The sequence below is a fragment of the Pseudophryne corroboree genome, chromosome 3 (genome assembly GCF_028390025.1).
Source record: "Pseudophryne corroboree isolate aPseCor3 chromosome 3, aPseCor3.hap2, whole genome shotgun sequence".
In the NCBI taxonomy this organism is placed as follows: Eukaryota; Metazoa; Chordata; class Amphibia; order Anura; family Myobatrachidae; genus Pseudophryne; species Pseudophryne corroboree.
In genome coordinates this window covers 89,362,620-89,384,205 of record NC_086446.1, presented here as the reverse complement: position 1 = coordinate 89,384,205, position 21,586 = coordinate 89,362,620, and the positions used below count along the sequence as shown (strand labels likewise).

Below are 21,586 nucleotides of genomic sequence, written 5' to 3'. Positions count from 1 at the left end.
TTTACCTCAGGTCACCTCCCAACAGAAAAAGACACCGTCTTTTCAGCCTCAGTCCTTTCGTTCTCATAAGAACAAGCGGGCAAAAGGCCATTCATATCTGCCCGAGGCAAAGGAAAGGGTAAGAGACTGCAGCAAGCAGCTCCTTCCCAGGAGCAGAAGCCCTCCCCAGCTTCTGAAAAGTCCTCAGCGTGTCACTGGGGCCTTACAAGCGGACTCAGGTCCGGTGGGGGGGTCGTCTCAAGAATTTCAGCGCGCAGTGGGCTCACTCGCAAGTCGATCCCTGGATCCTGCAGGTAGTATCACAGGGGTACAGATTGGAATTCGAGACGTCTCTTCCTCGCAGACTCCTGAAGTCTGCTTTACCAACATCTCCCTCCAACAGGGAGATGGTATTGGAAGCTATTCACTAGCTGTATTCCCAGCAAGTAATAGTCAAGGTACCCCTCCTACAACAAGGATAGGGGTATTATTCCACGCTGTTTGTGGTGCCGAAGCTGGACGGCTCGGTGAGACCTATTCTAAGTCTGAAATTTTTGAACACTTACATACAAAGGTTCAAGTTCAAGATGGAATCACTCAGAGCAGTGATAGCGAATCTGGAAGAAGGGGACTTTATGGTGTCCTTGGACATCAAGGATGCTTACCTCCATGTCCCAATTTGCCCTTCACACCAAGGGTACCTCAGGTTCGTGGTACAAAACTGTCACTATCAGTTTCAGACGTTGCCGTTTGGATTGTCCACGGCGCCCCGGGTCTTTACCAAGGTAATGGCTGAAATGATGATTCTTCTTCAAAGAAAAGGCGTATTAATTATCCCTTACTTGAACGATCTCCTGATAAGGGCAAGATCCAGAGAACAGTTAGAGGTCGCAGTAGCACTATACCAAGTAGTGCTACAACAGCACGGGTGGATTCTAAATATTCCAAAATCCCAGCTGATCCCGACAACACGTCTGCTGTTCCTAGGGATGATTCTGGACATAGTTCAGAAAAAGGTTTTTCTCCCGGAGGAGAAAGCCAGGGAGTTATCCGAGCTAGTCAGGAACCTCCTGAAACCAGGAAAAGTGTCAGTGCATCAATGCACAAGAGTCCTGGGTAAATGATGGCTTCTTACGAAGCGATTCCATTCGGCAGATTCCACGCAAGAACTTTTCAGTGGGATCTGCGGGACAAATGGTCCGGATCGCATCTTCAGATGCATCAGCGGATAGCCCCGTATCCAAGGACAAGGGGGTCTCTTCTGTGGTGGTTGCAGAGTGCTCACCTTTTTGGAGGGCCGCAGTTTCGGCATTCAGGACTGGGTCCTGGTGACCACGAATGCCAGCCTGAGAGGCTGGGGAGCAGTCACACAGGGAAGAAATTTCCAGGGAGTGTGGTCAAGCCTGGAGACTTCACTTCACATAAATATACTGGAGCTAAGGGCAATTTACAATGCTCTAAGCCTGGCAAGACCTCTGCTTCAGGGTCAGCGGGTGTTGATCCAGTGGGGCAACACCACAGCAGTCGCCCACGTAAACAGACAGGGCGACACAAGAAGCAGGAGGGCAATGGCAGAAGCTGCAAGGAATTTTCACTGGGCAGAAAATCATGTGATAGCACTGTCAGCAGTGTTCATTCCGGGAGTGGACAACTGGGAAGCAGACTTCCTCAGCAGACACGATCACCACCCGGGAGAGTGGGGACTTCATCCAGAAGTCTTCCACATGATTGTGAACCGTTGGGAAAAACCAAAGGTGGACATGATGGCGTCCCGCCTCAACAAAAAACTGGACAGGTATTGCGCCAGGTCAAGAGACCCTCAGGCAATAGCTGTGGACGCGTTGGTAACACCATGGGTGTACCAGTCAATGTATGTGTTCCCCCCATCTGCCTCTCATACCCAAGGTACTGAGAATTATAAGGCGAAGGGGAGTAAGAACGATACTCGTGGCTCCGGATTTGCCAAGAAAGACTTGGTACCCGGAACTTCAAGAGATGCGCACGGAGGAGCCGTGCACTCTACCTCTAGACTTACCGCGGCTGCGTTTGACGGCATGGCGGTTGAACGCCGGATCCTGAAGGAGAGGGCTCCGACGGAGGAATTTCAACTGGGTCGATTCCTACATTTCCTGCAAACAGGATTGTCTATGGGCCTCAAATTGGGGTCCATTAAGGTTCAAATTTCGGCCCTGTCGATTTTCTTCCAGAAAGAATTGGCTTCAGTTCCTGAAGTCCAAGCTTTTGTCAAAGGAGTACTACATATACAGCCCCGGTTGTGCCTCCAGTGGCACCGTGGGATCTCAATGTAGTTTTGGGATTCCTTAAATCCCATGGGTTTGAGCCACTCAAATCGGTGGATTTGAAATATCTTACATGGAAAGTGACCATGCTACTGGCCCTGGCTTCGGCCAGGAGAGTGTCAGAATTGACGGCTTTTTCGTACAAAAGCCATATCTGATTTTCCATTGGGACAGGGCAGAACTGCGGACGCGTCCTCAGTTTCTCCCTAAGGTGGTATCAGCGTTTCACCTGAACCAACCTATTGTGGTGCCTGCGGCTTCTAGCGACTTGGAGGACTCCCAAGTTGTTCGACGTTGTCAGAGCCTTAAAAAAAAAAAAATATATATATATATATATATATATATATATATATATATATATATATATATATATATATATATATATATATTTGTGCAATTAACCCCGGCACTCACTAAATCCACAGCGGGATATAACTTGCTCCTGTGCCTTCCCCATCCGCAGGTCCCCCTCCGGTATGTATAATCAGAAAAAAAAGAGGCGGCACTCGGAGACTTGCAAATTCAGAGTGTATTCACAGCAAGTGACATCAACGTTTCGGGGACCAATTCCCCTTCGTTCCTGACGAAGGGGAATTGGTCCCCGAAACGTTGATGTCACTTGCTGTGAATACACTCTGAATTTGCAAGTCTCCGAGTGCCGCCTCTTTTTTTTCTGATTATATATATATATATATATATATATATATATATATATATATATATATATATATATATATATATATATTTTTTTTTTTATTTTTTATTTCAAGGACGGCTGGAGTCAGAAAGTCTGACTCGCTGTTTATACTGTATGCACCCAACAAGCTGGGTGTTCCTGCGTCTAAGCAGACGATTGCTCGTTGGATTTGTAGCACAATTCAACTTGCGCATTCTGTGGCAGGCCTGCCACAGCCAAAATCTGTAAATGCCCACTCCACAAGGAAGGTGGGCTCATCTTGGGCGGCTGCCCGAGGGGTCTCGGCATTACAACTCTGCCGAGCAGCTACGTGGTCAGGGGAGAACACGTTTTGTAAAATTCTACAAATTTGATACCCTGGCTAAGGAGGACCTGGAGTTCTCTCATTCGGTGCTGCAGAGTCATCCGCACTCTCCCGCCCGTTTGGGAGCTTTGGTATAATCCCCATGGTCCTGACAGAGTCCCCAGCATCCACTTAGGACGTCAGAGAAAATAAGAATTTACTTACCGATAATTCTATTTCTCGTAGTCCGTAGTGGATGCTGGGCGCCCATCCCAAGTGCGGATTGTCTGCAATACTTGTACATAGTTATTGTTACAAAAATCGGGTTATTATTGTTGGAAGCCATCTTTTCAGAGGCTCCTCTGTTATCATGCTGTTAACTGGGTTCAGATCTCAAGTTGTACAGTGTGATTGGTGTGGCTGGTATGAGTCTTACCCGGGATTCATAAATCCTTCCTTATTGTGTACGCTCGTCCGGGCACAGTATCCTAACTGAGGCTTGGAGGAGGGTCATAGGGGGAGGAGCCAGTGCACACCACCTAGTGGTCAAACTTTTAATTTTGTGCCCTGTCTCCTGCGGAGCCGCTATTCCCCATGGTCCTGACGGAGTCCCCAGCATCCACTACGGACTACGAGAAATAGAATTATCGGTAAGTAAATTCTTATTATTGATGTCTGTCATTACACAAGATTACACAGTAGTGAAGAAGACATCCGGTGAGTGTGAGAAACCCAGTTCTCCTACCTGTGTGTCAGGAGGATGGAGCAGGACCCAGAGCCCCATCACGGAGCCTCCACCTCACTCACTGATACATGAGAGAGACAATGACCAGAAGATCCTGGAAGTCACCAACAAGATCATTCAGCTGCTGACTGGAGAGGTGACTGCTGGGAATGGGGCATTATACAGTAACACCAGGGGAGGTGTCTGGGTGATGACTGAAGAGGTGACTGCCGGGAATGGGGCATTATACAGTAACACCAGGGGAGGTGTCTGGGTGATGACTGGAGAGGTGACTGCTGGGAATGGGACATTATACAGTAACACCAGGGGAGGTGTCTGGGTGATGACTGGAGAGGTGACTGCTGGGAATGGGGCATTATACAGTAACACCAGGGGAGGTGTCTGGGTGATGACTGGAGAGGTGACTGCTGGGAATGGGGCATTATACAGTACCACCAGCCGAGGTATCTGGGTGATGACTGTGTCATTGTGTGTATCAGGTTCCTATAAGGTGTCAGGATGTCACTGTCTATCTCTCCATGGAGGAGTGGGAGTATATAGAGGAACACAAGAGTCTGTACAAGGACGTGATGATGGAGAATCACCGACAATTAACATCACTGGGTAAGAGGAAACTTTCATTTATTGTAAAGGACAGAAGAGATGTGAAGGCCTACACATACGCTTTATAATCATAGCTAAACCATGGGGTGGTCTTCAGGTTGCCGACTGTCGGGATCCCGGCGCACAGTATACCGGCGCCGGAATCCTGACAGCCGGCTTACCGACAGTTTTTCTCCCTCGTGGGGGTCCACGACCCCCCTGGTGGAAGAATGAATAGCGTCACCGTGCCCGCAGCGTGGCGAGTGCAGCGAGCCCGCAAGGGGCTCATTTGCACTCGCCACGCTGTCGGTATGCCGGTGGTCGGGCTTCCGGTGTCTGTATGCTGGTCGCCGGGAGCACGGCCACCGGCATACCATACCACACCCAAACCATGTGCTCACTGTGTGTCTCTTACAGATGGAACCAGTAACAGAGATTCCCCAGAGAGATGTCCCCGTCCTCTTTATTCGCAGGATTGTACAGAGGAGAATCACAGGATCCCACAGGAGGATCAGGTAGGTGGGGTTTAAGGACTTCCAAATTACCAAAGTGTGTAATTACTATATGATCTATAGAGAAAGTGTATATGTCTTATTTACTTATTCTGAATGAAATCAGAAATGTTTTAACTTATTGTTTGCGGGTTACTTAGTGTGACGGTCTGGCTGATAATAACATAGAAGATATGGAGGGAAAAGAAGAGGTATATGTGAGGCGTGATCAGCAGTGTAAGGAGGAGGAAATCCCTACAGATATCGGCACAGGTGAGTAATTATCACTTTTTGCAGAAAAGAGTCACATAATCCCTTTGGTCTGTCACTACAGCAGTCTCTTATTCTGCACCCTCCTCTGTCAGGACCGAACAATAGGGGCAATATTTGTATTTGCCCAGTGAGGGAGTCAGGAGCCATTAGCCCCTGTTATACTTCTGCTGTCCCCCTCACATCATGTCTCTGTGTGTTACCAGCCCAGAGATCTGACCAGACTCCTCCCCACACTCTCTGGTGTATCTCCTACATCAGGAGACATCGGCCCCTATTATACTCCTGCTCTACCCCTCTTATCATGTCACTGTGTATTACCATCCCAGAGATCTGACCAGTCTCCTCCCCACACTCTCTGGTGTATCTTGTATATCAGGAGCCATCAGCACCTATTATACTCCTGCTCTCCACTCGCATCATGTCACTGTGTTACCAGCCCAGAGATCTGACCAGTCTCCCCCCACACTCTCTCTGGTGTATTTCATCAGGATCCATCAGCACCTATTATACTCCTGCTCTCCACTCACATCATGTCACTGTGTGTTACCAGCCCAGAGATCTGACCAGTCTCCTCTCCACACTCTCTGGTGTATCTCCTACATCAGGAGACATCAGCCCCTATTATACTTCTGCTCTCCCCCTCACATCATGTCACTGTTACCAGCCCAGAGATCTGACCAGTCTCCTCCCCACGCTCTCTGGTGTATCTCATATATCGGGAGCCATCATCCCCTATTATACTCCTGTTCTCTCTTCACATCATGTCCCTGTGTGTTACCAGCCCAGAGATCTGACCAGTCTCCTCCCGATACTCTCTGGTGTATTTCATACACAGTGGTTAAAGTGGCCCGGAATGGGGTGGAACTGCGTTCCGTCACCTCTAATTGCAGGCGAACCCAGTTCCGCCTCCGCCTGGCTCACTAAGCATCAGGTCCCAGCAGCCATGGAAAGTTGGCAGCGGCCGCCAGACAATCCCGGCTCGCGGACCATCTGCATTGCCAGCTAAAAGAAGGTGCGGCTATTTAAAAATGTGACGTGAGCCAATCACGGCTCGCGGACAACCAGCCAATGAGAAGCTGCCAAGTGGCGTGCGTAAGTTAGCAGTTGCAATCTTACTCGCTGCGGGAGAGCTCTCTGCATCCTGGAAGCTTACGTCGTCCGGACCGCGTCTTCACCCAACGCAGCTGCGATGCCCCTAAAATGCAGCCGCCATGCCCCCTCCCACCCTGCAAACGCCTGTCAATCAGACAGAGGCGTTCGCACATGTGAGATGCCGTCGCATCTCACTGTGTGCGCATGCGCAGTGCGACTTCTGCGCGTGCATTTACTCCAAAACGATTCCGCATGCGAACGCTGTCGGAGCAGCGTTCCGTGCTGAATCAGGCCCTGTGTGTTTCTGTACAGGATTCTTTATGTGCATACTGTGAATGGAATTCAGTCTGTGCAATTGATTCTCCATATACAGATCTCCCTGGTAATGCAGGACTTTTTAAACTGAGTCTGGTAGGAGGGGCATAGAGGGAGGAGCCAGCACACACTATCAATTTCTTAAAGTGCCCATGGCTCCTAGCTCCCTGGGGTGCCTGGGACACTTGCAGGGGTGCCCTGGGTTGGTGGTCCAGGACCAATTCAAATTATTCATGGTCAATATAATAGGCAAAACCAATGCTGGTGGCTGCCAGTCACAAAATATGTGGCCAAACAGAAGCAAATCTTGTCCCTCACCACACAACTGACCCTAAGGATGACATATAAACGCGATCTACTTAACGTAATTTCTCTGACGTCCTAGTGGATGCTGGGAACTCCGTAAGGACCATGGGGAATAGCGGCTCCGCAGGAGACTGGGCACAAATAGAAAGCTTTAGGACTACCTGGTGTGCACTGGCTCCTCCCCCTATGACCCTCCTCCAGACCTCAGTTAGATCTTTGTGCCCGGCTGAGCTGGATGCAAACTAGGGGGCTCTCCTGAGCTTCTTAGAAAGAAAGTTAGATTTAGGTTTTTTATTTTCAGTGAGACCTGCTGGCAACAGGTTCACTGCTACGAGGGACTAAGGGGAGAAGAAGCGAACCTGCCTGCTTGCAGCCAGCTTGGGCTTCTTAGGCTACTGGACACCATTAGCTCCAGAGGGATCGAACACAGGCCCAGCCTCGGAGTCCGGTCCCAGAGCCGCGCCGCCGGCCCCCTTACAGAGCCAGAAGCAAGAAGTGGTCCAGAAAATCGGCGGCAGAAGACATCAGTCTTCATCAAGGTAGCGCACAGCACTGCAGCTGTGCGCCATTGCTCCTCATGCACACCTCACACTGCGGTCACTGACGGGTGCAGGGCGCTGGGGGGGGGCGCCCTGAGCAGCAATATTAACACCTTGGCTGGCAAAAATACACCACATATAGTCCTCAGGGCTATATGGGTGTACATTAACCCCTGCCAGATTTTTAAAAAAAGCGGGAGAAAAGTCAGCCGAAAAGTGGGCTGAGCTATCTCCCTCAGCACACTGGCGACATTTTTCCTCACAGCTCCGCTGGAAGGACGTCTCCCTGACTCTCCCCTGCAGTCCTGCACTACAGAAAAGGGTAAAAAAGAGAGGGGGGGCACTATTTAGGCGCAGTATTAAATATAACAGCAGCTATAGGGGAAAACACTCTATATAGTGATATCCCTGTGTGTATATATAGCGCTCTGGTGTGTGCTGGCATACTCTCCCTCTGTCTCTCCAAAGGGCTAGGTGGGGTCCTGTCCTCTATCAGAGCATTCCCGGTGTGTGTGCTGTGTGTCGGTACGGCTGTGTCGACATGTTTGAAGAGGAAAATGATGTAGAGGCGGAGCAAATGCCTGTAAATGTGATGTCACCCCCTACAGGGTCGACACCTGAGTGGATGGACTTATGGAAGGATTTACGTGAAAGTGTCAACTCTTTACATAAGAAGTTTGACGACATAGGACAGCCGGCTTCTCAGCTTGTGCCTGTCCAGGCGTCTCAAAGGCCATCAAGGGCTCTAAAACGCCCGCTACCTCAGATGGCAGATACAGACGTTGACACGGATACCGACTCCAGTGTCGACGACGAGGAGACAAATGTAACTTCCAATAGGGCCACACGTTACATGATTGAGGCAATGAAAAATGTTTTACACATTTCTGATAATACCCCAGGTACCACAAAAAAGGGTATTATACATATATAGTAACATAGTAACATAGTATCTGAGGTTGAAAAAAGACAATTGTCCATCGAGTTCAACCTATTTGTGGTGTCCTATGCATGATGATTTGACTAAAATTTCTGACTGATGCTGCTGTCAGCCATTGCATTTTATCCCTATTTATAGTAACTATAATGCATGACTATGCACCATACCCCTGGATATCCTTTTCCAATAGGAATTTATCTAACCCATTCTTAAAGGTGTTGACAGATTCCGCCATTACAACTCCCTCGGGCAGGGAATTCCAAACACGTATTGTCCTTACCGTGAAAAAGCCTTTACGCTGTATTGTGCGGAATCTCCTCTCCTCTAACCTGAGCGAGTGTCCACGAGTCCTCTGTGTTGATCTAACCAAAAACAGGTCCCGCGCAAGCTCTGTGTATTGTCCCCTTATATATTTGTAGATGTTGATCATATCCCCTCTTAGTCTCCGCTTTTCCAATGTAAACATGCTTAGTCTTTCAAGCCTTTCCTTGTATTCCATCGTCTCCATGCCCTTAATTAGTTTGGTCGCCCTCCTCTGTACCTTTTCAAGCTCCAGGATATCCTTTTTGTAGTACGGTGCCCAGAACTGTACACAGTATTCAAGGTGTGGCCTCACTAGTGATTTATATAACGGGAGTATAATACTCTCGTCCCTAGCATCAATACCCCGTTTTATGCATGCTAATATCTTATTAGCCTTCTTTTGCTGCAGTCCTACTTTGGATACTACTTCTTAGCTTGCTATCTATGAGGACACCTAAGTCCTTTTCCAGTACAGAATCCCCTAATTTTACCCCATTTAGCAGGTAGGTGTAATTTTTGTTCTTGTTACCACAGTGCATTATGTTTGGTGAGAAAAAACTACCTGTAGTTTTTCCTGCTTCTGAGGAATTAAATGAAGTGTGTGATGAAGCGTGGATTTCTCCCGATAAAAAACTGATAATTCCTAAAAGGTTATTGGCAGCGTACCCTTTCCCGCCAGAGGATAGGGCACGTTGGGAAACACCCCCTAGGGTTGATTAAAGCGCTCACACGCTTGTCCAAACAGGTGGCACTACCGTCTCCGGATACGGCCGCCCTTAAGGAACCTGCTGACAGAAAGCAGGAGACTATCCTAAAGTGTATATACACACACACTGGTGTTATACTGCGACCAGCGATCGCCTCAGCCTGGATGTGCAGTGCTGGGGCGGCATGGTCAGACTCCCTGACAGAAAATATTGATACCCTTGATAGGGACATTATATTACTGACTTTAGAGCATATAAAGGATGCACTTTTATACATGCGTGATGCACAGAGGGATATTTGCCGGCTGGCATCAAGAGTAAGTGCTATGTCCATTTCCGCCAGGAGAGGGTTATGGACTCGGCAGTGGTCAGGTGATGCCGATTCTAAAAGGCATATGGAAGTATTGCCTTATAAAGGGGAGGAGTTATTTGGGGTAGGTCTGTCGGACCTGGTTTCCACGGCAACAGCTGGGAAGTCCACATTTTTACCCCAGGTTACCTCACAGCAAAACAAGGCTCCGTATTATCATACACAGTCCTTTCGGCCCCATAAGGGCAAGCGGGCGAGAGGCGCGTCCTTTCTGCCACGTGGCAAAGGTAGAGGAAAAAAGCTGCAGCAAACAGCCAGTTCTCAGGAACAGAAGTCCTCCCCCGCCTCCGCCAAGTCCTCAGCATGACGCTGGGGCTCTACAGGCGGACTCAGGTACGGTGGGGGCCCGTCTCAAGAATTTCAGCACACAGTGGGCTCGCTCACAGGTGGATCCCTGGATCCTTCAGGTAGTATCTCAGGGATACAGGCTGGAATTCGAGACGTCTCCCCCCCCCCCCCCCCCCCCCCCCTCCCCCCCGCCGTTTCCTAAAATCTGCCTTACCGACAACTCCCTCTGACAGGGAGGCGGTGTTAGAGGCTATTCACAAACTGTATTCCCAGCAGGTGATAACCAAGGTACCCCTCCTGCAACAAGGAAAGGGGTATTATTCCACAATGTTTGTGGTACCGAAACCGGACGGTTCGGTGAGACCCATTTTAAATCTGAAGTCATTGAACACTTACATAAGTTCAAATTCAAGATGGAATCACTGAGAGCGGTTATCTCAAGCCTGGAGGAAGGAGATTATATGGTATCACTGGACATCAAGGATGCTTACCTACATGTCCCCATTTACCCTTCTCACCAAGGGTACCTCAGGTTTGTGGTACAGGACTGCCACTATCAGTTCCAGACGCTTCCGTTTGGGTTATCCACGGCACCGAGGGTCTTTACCAAGGTAATGGCCGAAATGATGATACTCCTTCGAAGGAAGAGAGTTTTAATTATCCCGTACTTGGACGATCTCCTGATAAGGGCGAGATCCAAGGAACAGTTGTTAGTGGAGGTAGCACTATCTCAAGAAGTGTTACAACAGCACGGTTGGATTCTCAATATTCCAAAGTCACAGCTGATCCCGACGACACGTCTTCTGTTTCTAGGGATGTTTCTGGACACAGACCAGAAAAAGGTATTTCTTCCAGAGGAGAAAGCCAGGGAGTTATCCGATCTAGTCAGAAACCTCCTAAAACCAGGTCAGGCATCAGTGCATCAATGCACAAGAGTCCTGGGAAAAATGGTGGCTTCTTACGAAGCAATTCCATTCGGCAGATTCCACGCAAGAACTTTCCAGTGGGACCTGCTGGACAAATGGTCCAGATCGCATCTTCAGATGCATCAGCGGATAACACTGTCGCCACGGACAAGGGTGTCTCTCCTGTGGTGGCTACAGAGTGCTCATCTTTTAGAGGGCCGCAGATTCGGCATTCAGGACTGGGTCCTGGTGACCACGGATGCCAGCCTTCGAGGCTGGGGGGGGCTGTCACACAGGGAAGACATTTCCAGGGACTGTGGTCAAACCTGGAGACTTCACTTCACATAAATATCCTGGAGCTAAGGGCCATTTACAACGCCCTAAGCCAAGCGAGACCTCTGCTTCAGAACCAGCCGGTGCTGATCCAGTCAGACAACATCACGGCGGTCGCCCACGTAAACAGACAGGGCGGCACAAGAAGCAGGAGGGGCGATGGCAGAAGCTGCAAGGATTCTCGGATGGGCGGAAAATCATGTGATAGCACTGTCAGCAGTGTTTATTCCGGGAGTGGACAACTGGGAAGCAGACTTCCTCAGCAGGCACGACCTCCACCCGGGAGAGTGGGGACTTCACCCAGAAGTCTTCCACATGATTGTAAGCCGTTGGGAACAACCAAAGGTGGACATGATGGCGTCCCGCCTCAACAAAAAACTAAAAAGATATTGCGCTAGGTCAAGGGACCCTCAGGCAATAGCCGTGGATGCTCTGGTGACGCCGTGGGTGTACCAGTCGGTTTATGTGTTCCCTCCTCTGCCTCTCATACCCAAGGTCCTGAGAATTATAAGACGGAGAGGAGTAAGAACTATACTCGTGGCTCCGGATTGGCCAAGAATGGCTTGGTACCCGGAACTTCAAGAGATGCTCACAGAGGACCCATGGCCTCTACCTCTAAGACGGGACCTGCTCCAGCAGGGACCCTGTCTGTTCCAAGACTTACCGTGGCTGCGTTTGACGGCATGGCGGTTGAACGCCGGATCCTGAAGGAAAAAGGCATTCCGGAGGAAGTCATCCCTACCCTGATCAAAGCCAGGAAGGATGTAACCGCAAAGCATTATCACCGCATTTGGCGAAAATATGCTGCGTGGTGTGAGGCCAGGAAGGCCCCGACGGAGGAATTTCAACTGGGTCGATTCTTGCATTTCCTGCAAACAGGAGTGTCTATGGGCCTCAAATTGGGATCCATTAAGGTTCAGATTTCGGCCCTGTCGATTTTCTTCCAGAAAGAACTGGCTTTAGTTCCTGAAGTTCAGACGTTGTCAAGGGTGTGCTGCATATACAGCCTCCTTTTGTGCCTCCAGTGGCACCTTGGGATCTCAATGTAGTTTTGGGGTTCCTCAAATCACATTGGTTTGAACCACTTAAAACTGTGGATTTAAAATATCTCACGTGGAAAGTGGTCATGCTGTTGGCCCTGGCTTCAGCCAGGCGTGTGTCAGAATTGGCGGCTTTATCCTGTAAAAGCCCTTATCTGATTTTTCATACGGACAGGGCAGAATTGAGGACTCATCCCCAGTTTCTCCCTATGGCGGTTTCAGCGTTTCACCTGAACCAACCTATTGTGGTGCTGCGGCTACGAAGGACTTGGAGGACTCCAAGTTGCTGGACGTCGTCAGGGCCCTGAAAATATGTTTCCAGGACGGCTGGAGTCAGAAAATCTGACTCGCTATTTATCCTGTACGCACCCAACAAGCTGGGTGCTCCTGCTTCTAAGCAGACTGTTGCTTGCTGGATTTGTAGTACAATTCAGCTTGCGCATTCAGTGGCAGGACTGCCACATCCAAAATCTGTAAAAGCCCACTCCACAAGGAAGGTGGGCTCATCTTGGGCGGCTGCCCGAGGGGTCTCGGCTTTACAACTTTGCCGAGCTGCAACTTGGTCAGGGTCAAATACCTTTGTAAAATTTAACAAATTTGACACCCTGGCTGAGGAGGACCTTGAGTTTTCTCATTCGGTGCTGCAGAGTCATCCGCACTCTCCCGCCCGTTTGGGAGCTTTGGTATAATCCCCATGGTCCTTACGGAGTTCCCAGCATCCACTAGGACGTCAGAGAAAATAAGAATTTACTTACCGGTAATTCTATTTCTCGTAGTCCGTAGTGGATGCTGGGCGCCCATCCCAAGTGCGGATTGTCTGCAATACTTGTACATAGTTATTGTTAACTAATCGGGTTATTGTTGTGAGCCATCTATTCAGAGGCTCCTCTGTTATCATGCTGTTAACTGGTTTTTCATATCACAAGTTGTACGGTGTGATAGGTGTGGCTGGTATGAGTCTTACCCGGGATTCAAAATCCTTCCTTATTGTGTCAGCTCTTCCGGGCACAGTATCCTAACTGAGGTGTGGAGGAGGGTCATAGGGGGAGGAGCCAGTGCACACCAGGTAGTCCTAAAGCTTTCTATTTGTGCCCAGTCTCCTGCGGAGCCGCTATTCCCCATGGTCCTTACGGAGTTCCCAGCATCCACTACGGACTACGAGAAATAGAATTACCGGTGAGTAAATTCTTATTTCTTTCTAAATTTCTCAATTAGAAATGTTTGGCCTAGGGGCGCCGTGAAAAAAAATCTGATATTCTAGGGTTCCATGATTCAAAAAAGTTTGGCCTATGAAGTGAATCAAGACTGGTGGTTCTCTTTGAGACTCGCCTATTAGTACAGTTCAAAATACTGATTCTCGCATTGAACTTAACTCAGGTACCAAGTGTGGTGTGTGTGGAATTGTCAGCTTGTGTTTTGCACTGTACAGTTATTGGAATCATATTCTCCCACCTATATTGTATAATTGCTTAAACATATCTTAGCTTTGGCCTGGTGATAGATATAGCATATGATTGATTCCACCTGGCACTATTGCATCCATGCAGCGCATACAGATTGTCCACACCCACTCCCCATGTGGATGAACAAGTGGGGTCACCATCTGTTTCTGTTTTTCTTTTTTACTGTTTTATACCTGTTTTCTTACCACAGATGCTTTTTAACCCATATTAATTAAAGTTTTAGTCTTCATTGGTTAGGGTGAGTGCCCCAACAAAGAGAGTAGTTTTCTCTTTGTCCCTTATTTCACAGTGGGTGAGTAACCTGGAGGAGGGGGGGGGGGGGGGGGGGGGGGTAGAGAGGAGTGGCCCCTGGATATTAGTAAGCCAATCAGGGTGCCTCAACTGACAGTGGGTGTTTTCAGTTCCCACGTGGAATGCTGAGGGTGGTAGAGAAAGCAGTGAGAGAGAGAGCGTGGGAGCCAATGACCTGATCCATGGGGTCATGCTCTTATTGGGATATCTATAGGATTGTGCATCCAGGGATCAGAACTAAGCAAACTGCTTGGGGTGTGGAACGTTACCCTGTCAGTTTCTGGACTTTGGGGTCTATGTAGTAAGCCTTGGACAGAGATAATGAGCATAGGGATAAAGGGTCCAATTCAGACCTGATCGCCGGTGTGCTGCTATCAGGTCTGCACTGCGCATGCGTATGCACCGCAATGCACAGGCGTGACCGACCGCAGCAACGGGGATCGCTGGTCAGCGACGGGATGGTGCAAAAATTCCGAATGCACCGGCGATCGCAAGGGGACCGACAGGAAAGAGGGCGTTTGTGGGTGGCAACTGACCGTTTCTAGAGAGTGTCGGGAAAAACGCAGGAGGGACCCGGCATTTTGTGGGAGGGATTTCTGATTGTCAGCTCCGAACCCGATCATCGCAGCGGCTGAATAAGTCCTGGGCTGTGCAGAGACTGCACCATCTGCTGTTTGTACAGCTCTCCAGCACAAGCTATGGCACACCGGCACACACATAATACCCTCCTCTTGTAGGCAGCGACTACCTGATCGCAGAGATGCAAAAAACGCACCCTAGCGATCAGGTCTGAATTACCCCCAACGTACCAACCAATGAGTTCTTAACTGCCATGTTATAAGCTGTGTTTGAAAAATGACAGTTAGGAGCTGATTGGTTGGTACTTTATCTCCCTCCGCTTTATCACTCTCTAAGGTTTAGTACATCTGCCCCTGATTCTCCACCTGGGACGTTCGGATTGTGCCTGTTTGCTATCCGAGATCTCGCGATGGTTGTAAGATCTCTCTCATGCCCACTGGAGCCGGCTGGGAGTGAGTGACACTGCACAGCAGCACTAGGATGATGCGTTGTGGGCACTGGCGGGGATCGCCAGAGGTGGGAGTCTTCACTCCCCCACTCTGGTAAATGAGATATTAGTACATCTCACCGGTGTTGCCTCCTGCTTTGCTTCGTATTCGCATGAGATGTGCCACTATATTACATCCTACTGTCTCCCCCAGTGCAGATTTATCAAATGCAGTTATTGCAGCTGATCCCAGACAGAATAGAGCGCACAATGCAGAACCAGGAGACTGTGGTATAGAAGGCTGGAGACACAGTACCACAGGTGGGATAGTATGTCAGTATGGTTGTTGTACAGGGCAGGGGCAACCTATGAGAAGCCCACAAAGGGGGTTGTGAGTGCAGTATGGAGATCCAAAGCTCCTCAGAGGCTGACCGATTAGGTAGTAAAGTGGGAGACCAGAACGGGTGAAAGCAGTAAGGGAAGAGTGCACACACAGAGCGATACTGTGCAAAGTCTGTCACAGGCATTTCCGCATTACCTGGTGAAGGGTGGGAGGTGACCTCCATGCCGGCTCCTGGAGGTACAGCCCAGGGCTCATGACAACAGCCAGCAGGTACATGGCAGAGGTTGCTCTAGAGCTCCCCTGATGGGGTGAGTATTGGGTGTGCAGCATTGTCCATGTATGAGGCTGGGACAAGACAACCACTTGGCCGGTGCAATGTGGAGATGGCCAATAAACTGCTGAGTCTGCATCCACAGATGTTTCCAGGCAATTTGTATCATCATGAGTGGCTATTATCAGCAATGATATTGATGTCTGCCTATTAGGAGCAATGTGGTGGAGCTGTTTTGAAGGCTGTCCGGTTCCAATGGCTGTTGTGTCACACTCCTGAAATTGGGAACTTTTATACTTATGTACAATCTTTATCTCTGAGGCCGCTGGGGAACACTGAGCACCCTCCCATTACACTCTCTGTTGGTGTTTATCTAGTTTTTCTCTTCTCCCTCTTGTTCTGTGCTCCTAAAGCTGCCTTCTAGGACTTGTTAGTAAAAATAAGAATTTACTCACCGGTAATTCTATTTCTCGTAGTCCGTAGTGGATGCTGGGTACTCCATAAGGACCATGGGGTATAGACGGGCTCCGCAGGAGACTGGGCACTCTTAAAAGAAAGATTAGGTACTATATTTGGTGTGCACTGGCTCCTCCCTCTATGCCCCTCCTCCAGACCTCAGTTTGGGAAACTGTGCCCGGAAGAGCTGACATTACTAGGAAAGGATTTGGAATCCAGGGTAAGACTTATACCAGCCACACCAATCACACCGTACAACTTGTGATAACCATACCCAGTTAACAGTATGAACAATAACTGAGCCTCATTCAACAGATGGCTCATAACAATAACCCTTTAGTTATGCAATAACTATATACACTTATTGCAGAGAGTCCGCACTTGGGACGGGCTCCCAGCATCCACTACGGACTACGAGAAATAGAATTACCGGTGAGTAAATTCTTATTTTCTCTGGCGTCCTAGTGGATGCTGGGAACTCCGAAAGGACCATGTGGATTGTACCAAAGCTCCCAAACGGGCGGAGAGTGCAAAAGACTCTGCAGCACCGAATGAGCAAACTCAAGGTCCTCCTCAGCCAGGGTATCAAACTTGTAGAATTTTGCAAAAGTGTTTGAACCAGACCAAGTAGCAGCTCGGCAGAGTTGTAAAGCCGAGACCCCTCGGGCAGCCGCCCAAGAAGAACCCACCTTCCTCGTGGAATGGGCTTTTACTGATTTAGGATGCGGCAGGTCAGCCGCAGAATGTGCAAGCTGAATCGTGCTACAGATCCAGCGAGCAATAGTCTGCTTTGAAGCAGAAGCACCCAGCTTGTTGGGTGCATGCAGGATAAATAGCGAGTCAGTTTTTCTGACTCCAGCCGTCCTGGAAACATAGATTTTCAGGGCCCGGACTACGTCCAGCAACTTGGAATCCTCCAAGTCCCGAGTAGCCGCAGGCACCACAATAGGTTGGTTCAAATGAAACGCTGATACCACCTTAGGAAGAAATTGAGGACGAGTCCTCAATTCTGCCCTGTCCATATGGAAAATCAGATATGGGCTTTTACACGACAAAGCCGCCAATTCTGACACCCGCCTGGCCGAAGCCAAGGCCAACAGCATAACCACCTTCAACGTGAGATATTTTAACTCCACGGTCTTAAGTGGCTCAAACCAATGTGATTTTAAGAAATCCAACACAACGTTGAGATCCCAAGGTGCCACTGGGGGCACAAAAGGGGGCTGAATATGCAGCACTCCCTTAACAAACGTCTGAACTTCAGGCAGTGAAGCCAGTTCTTTTTGAAAGAAAATAGACAGGGTCGAAATCTGGACTTTTATGGATCCCAATTTTAGGCCCATAGTCACTCCTGACTGTAGGAAGTGCAGAAATCGACCCAGCTGAAATTCCTCTGTTAGGGCCTTCCTGGCCTCACACCAAGCAACATATTTTCGCCATATGCGGTGATAATGTTGTGCTGTCACATTCTTCCTATCCTTTATCAGCGTAGGAATGACTTCATCCGGAATGCCCTTTTCCATTAGGATCCGGCGTTCAACCGCCATGCCGTCAAACGTAGCCACGGTAAGTCTTGCAACAGACAGGGCCCCTGCTGCAGCAGGTCCTGTCGGAGCGGCAGAGGCCATGGGTCCTCTGAGATCATTTCTTGAAGCTCCGGGTACCAAGTTCTTCTTGGCCAGTCCGGAACGATGAGTATAGTTCTTACTCCTCTCCTTCTTATTATCCTCAGTACCTTGGGTATGAGAGGAAGAGGAGGTAACACATAAACCGACTGGTACACCCACGGTGTCACTAGAGCGTCCACAGCTATCGCCTGAGGGTCCCTTGACCTGGCGCAATATCTTTTTAGTTTTTTGTTGAGGCGGGACGCCATCATGTCCACCTGTGGTCGTTCCCAACGGTTTACAATCAGCTTGAAGACTTCTGGATGAAGTCCCCACTCTCGCGGGTGGAGGTCGTGTCTGCTGAGGAAGTCTGCTTCCCAGTTGTCCACTCCCGGAATGAACACTGCTGACAGTGCTAGCACGTGATTCTCCGCCCATCGAAGAATCCTTGTGGCTTCTGCCATTGCCATCCTGCTTCTTGTGCCGCCCTGTCGGTTTACATGGGTGACCGCCGTGATGTTGTCTGACTGAATCAGCACCGTTTGGTTTTGAAGCAGGGATTCTGCTTGACTCAAGGCATTGTAAATGGCCCTTAGTTCCAGAATATTTATGTGTAGGGAAGTTTCCCGACTCGACCATTGTCCTTGGAAATTTCTTCCCTGAGTGACTGCCACCCAACCTCGGAGGCTTGCATCCGTGGTCACCATGACCCAGTCCTGTATGCCGAATCTGCGGCCTTCGAGAAGATGCGCACTCTGCAGCCACCACAACAGAGACACCCTGGCCCTCGGGGACAGGGTGATCAACCGATGCATCTGAAGATGCGATCCGGACCACTTGTCCAATATATCCCACTGGAAGATCCTTGCATGGAACCTGCCGAAGGAATTGCTTCGTTAGAAGCTACCATCTTTCCCAGGATTCGAGTGCAGCGATGCACCGATACCTGTTTTGGTTTCAGGAGTTCCCTGACCAGGGATGATAATTCCTGGGCCTTCTCCTCCGGGAGAAACACCTTCTTCTGTTCTGTGTCCAGAATCATGCCCAGGAACAGCAGACGCGTTGCAGGAATCAGCTGTGACTTTGGGATATTCAGAATCCAGACGCGCTGATGCACCACTTCCTGGGATAGTGCTACGCTGACTAGCAACTGGTCTTTGGACCTCGCCTTTATCAGGAGATCGTCCAAGTACGGGATAATTATAACTCCCTTCTTTCTGAGGAGTATCATCATTTCGGCCATTACCTCGGTAAATACCCTCGGTGCCGTGGACAGACAGAACGGCAACGTCAGGAATTGGTAATGACAGTCCTGTACCACAAACCTGAGGTACTCCTGGTGAGGTGGGTAAATGGGGACATGCAGGTATGCATCCTTGATGTCCAATGACACCATAAAATCCCCCTCTTCCAGGCTTGCAATAACCGCCCTGAGCGATTCCATCTTGAACTTGAACTTCCTTATATAAGTGTTCAAGGATTGTAAATTTAGGATGGGTCTCACCGAACCGTCAGGTTTCGGTACCACAAACCTTGTGGAATAGTAACCCCGCCTCTGTTGAAGGGGGGGTACCTTGATTATCACCTGCTGGAGGTACAGCTTGTGAATAGCTGCCAGTACTACCTCCCTTTCTTTGGGAGCAGCTGGCAAGACTGATTTGAGGTAACGGCAAGGGGGAGTGGCCTCGAACTCCAGCTTGTATCCCTGAGATACCACTTGCAGAACCCAGAGATCCACCTGTGAGCGAACCCACTGGTCGCTGAAGTTCCGGTGACGCGCCCCCACCGCACCTGGCTCTGCCAGTGGAGCCCCAGCGTTATGCGGTGGACTTAGAGGAAGCGGGGGAGGATTTTTGTTCCTGAGAACTTGCTGCCTGGTGTAGCTTTTTCCCCCTTCCCTTGCCTCTGGGCAGAAAGGAAGCGCCTCTGACCTGCTTGCCTTTTTGGGGCCGAAAGGACTGTACCTGATAATACGGTGCTTTCTTAGGCTGTGAGGAAACCTGAGGTAAAAATGTCGACTTCCCAGCTGTTGCTGTGGATACGAGGTCCGAGAGACCATCCCCAAACAATTTCTCACCCTTATAAGGTAAAACCTCCATGTGCCTTTTAGAATCAGCATCACCTATCCACTGCCGAGTCCATAATACTCTCCTGGCAGAAATGGACATTGCATTAATTCTAGATGCCAGCCGGCAAATATCCCTCTGTGCATCCCTCATATATAAGACGACGTCTTTAATATGCTCTATGGTTAGCAAAATAGTATCCCTGTCGAGGGTATCAATATTATCTGACAGGGTATCGGACCAAGCTGCTGCAGCACTACACATCCATGCTGAAGCAATTGCAGGTCTTAGTATAGTACCTGAGTGTGTATATACAGACTTCAGGATAGCATCCTGCTTTCTATCAGCAGGCTCCTTTAAGGCGGCCGTATCCTGAGACGGCAGTGCCACCTTTTTTGACAAGCGCCTTATCAGTAACTTTTTTTAAATCACTAGTTTCTTATCGGGGGAAGCCCACGCTTCTTCACACACTTCATTCAACTCATCCGATGGGGGGAAAAAACACTGGTTGCTTTTTCTCCCCAAACATAATACCCTTTTTTGTGGTAACCGGGTTAATGTCAGAAATGTGCAACACATTTTTTATTGCCGTAATCATACAACGGATGGCCCTTGTGGATTGTACATTTGTCTCATCCTGGTCTATACTGGAGTCAGACTCTGTGTCGACATCTGTGTCTGCCATCTGAGGTAGCGGGCGTTTTTGAGCCCCTGATGGCCTATGAGACGCCTCGGCAGGCACGGGCTGAGAAGCCGGCTGTCCCACTGCTGTTACGTCATCAAACCTTTTATGTAAGGAGTTGACACTGTCGGTTAATACCTTCCACATATCCACCCACTCTGGTGTCGGCCCCGCAGGGGGTGACATCACACTCATCGGCACCTGCTCCGCCTCCACATAAGCTTCCTCATCAAACATGTCGACACAGCCGCGCCGACACACCGCACACACACAGGGAATGCTCTGACTGAGGACAGGACCCCACCAAGTCCTTTGGGGAGACAGAGAGAGAGTATGCCAGCACACACCACAGCGCTATATAATCCAGGGATGTACACTATACAGAGTGATTTTTCCCCTATAGCAGCTTATATACACAGTTTTGCGCCTAAATTTATGTGCCCCCCCCCCCCCCCCCCCCCTCTTTTTTTTACCCTAGAAGTCTGGAACTGCAGGGGAGAGTCTGGGGAGCGTCCTTCCAGCGGAGCTGTGAAGAGAAAATGGCGCTGGTGTGCTGAGGAAGATAGCCCCGCCCCTTCATCGGCGGGCTTCTCCCGCGTTTTTAAATGTATAATGGCGGGGGTTAATGCACATATACAGTTTATTAGACTGTATTATGTGCTTTTTGCCATGTAAGCTAATCTAATTGCTGCCCAGGACGCCCTGCACCCATCAGTGACCGGAGTGTGTGGTGTGCTAAGGGAGCAATGGCGCACAGCTGCAGTGCTGTGCGCAACCTTAATGAAGACCGGAGTCTTCAGCCGCCGATTTTCAACTTCTCTTCGTTCTTCTGGCTCTGCAAGGGGGACGGCGGCGCGGCTCCGGGACTGGACGACCGAGGCTGGGCCTGTGTTCGATCCCTCTGGAGCTAATG

At 49.5% G+C, this 21,586-nt stretch overlaps 1 protein-coding gene across 2 annotated transcripts in view; it reads left to right on the top strand.

Moving 5' to 3' along the window:
• LOC135057067 (zinc finger protein 34-like) overlaps positions 1-21,586 on the top strand; it is a 65,918-nt gene that overhangs the window by 39,828 nt on the left and 4,504 nt on the right. For both annotated transcript variants that reach the window (XM_063962967.1, XM_063962969.1), the window contains exons 3-6: positions 3,950-4,140; positions 4,484-4,607; positions 5,004-5,101; positions 5,239-5,350. In XM_063962967.1, the coding sequence (XP_063819037.1) occupies positions 4,523-4,607; positions 5,004-5,101; positions 5,239-5,350 (295 nt within the window). In that variant the 5' untranslated portion in view covers positions 3,950-4,140; positions 4,484-4,522. The remainder of the gene's footprint in view (positions 1-3,949; positions 4,141-4,483; positions 4,608-5,003; positions 5,102-5,238; positions 5,351-21,586) is intronic.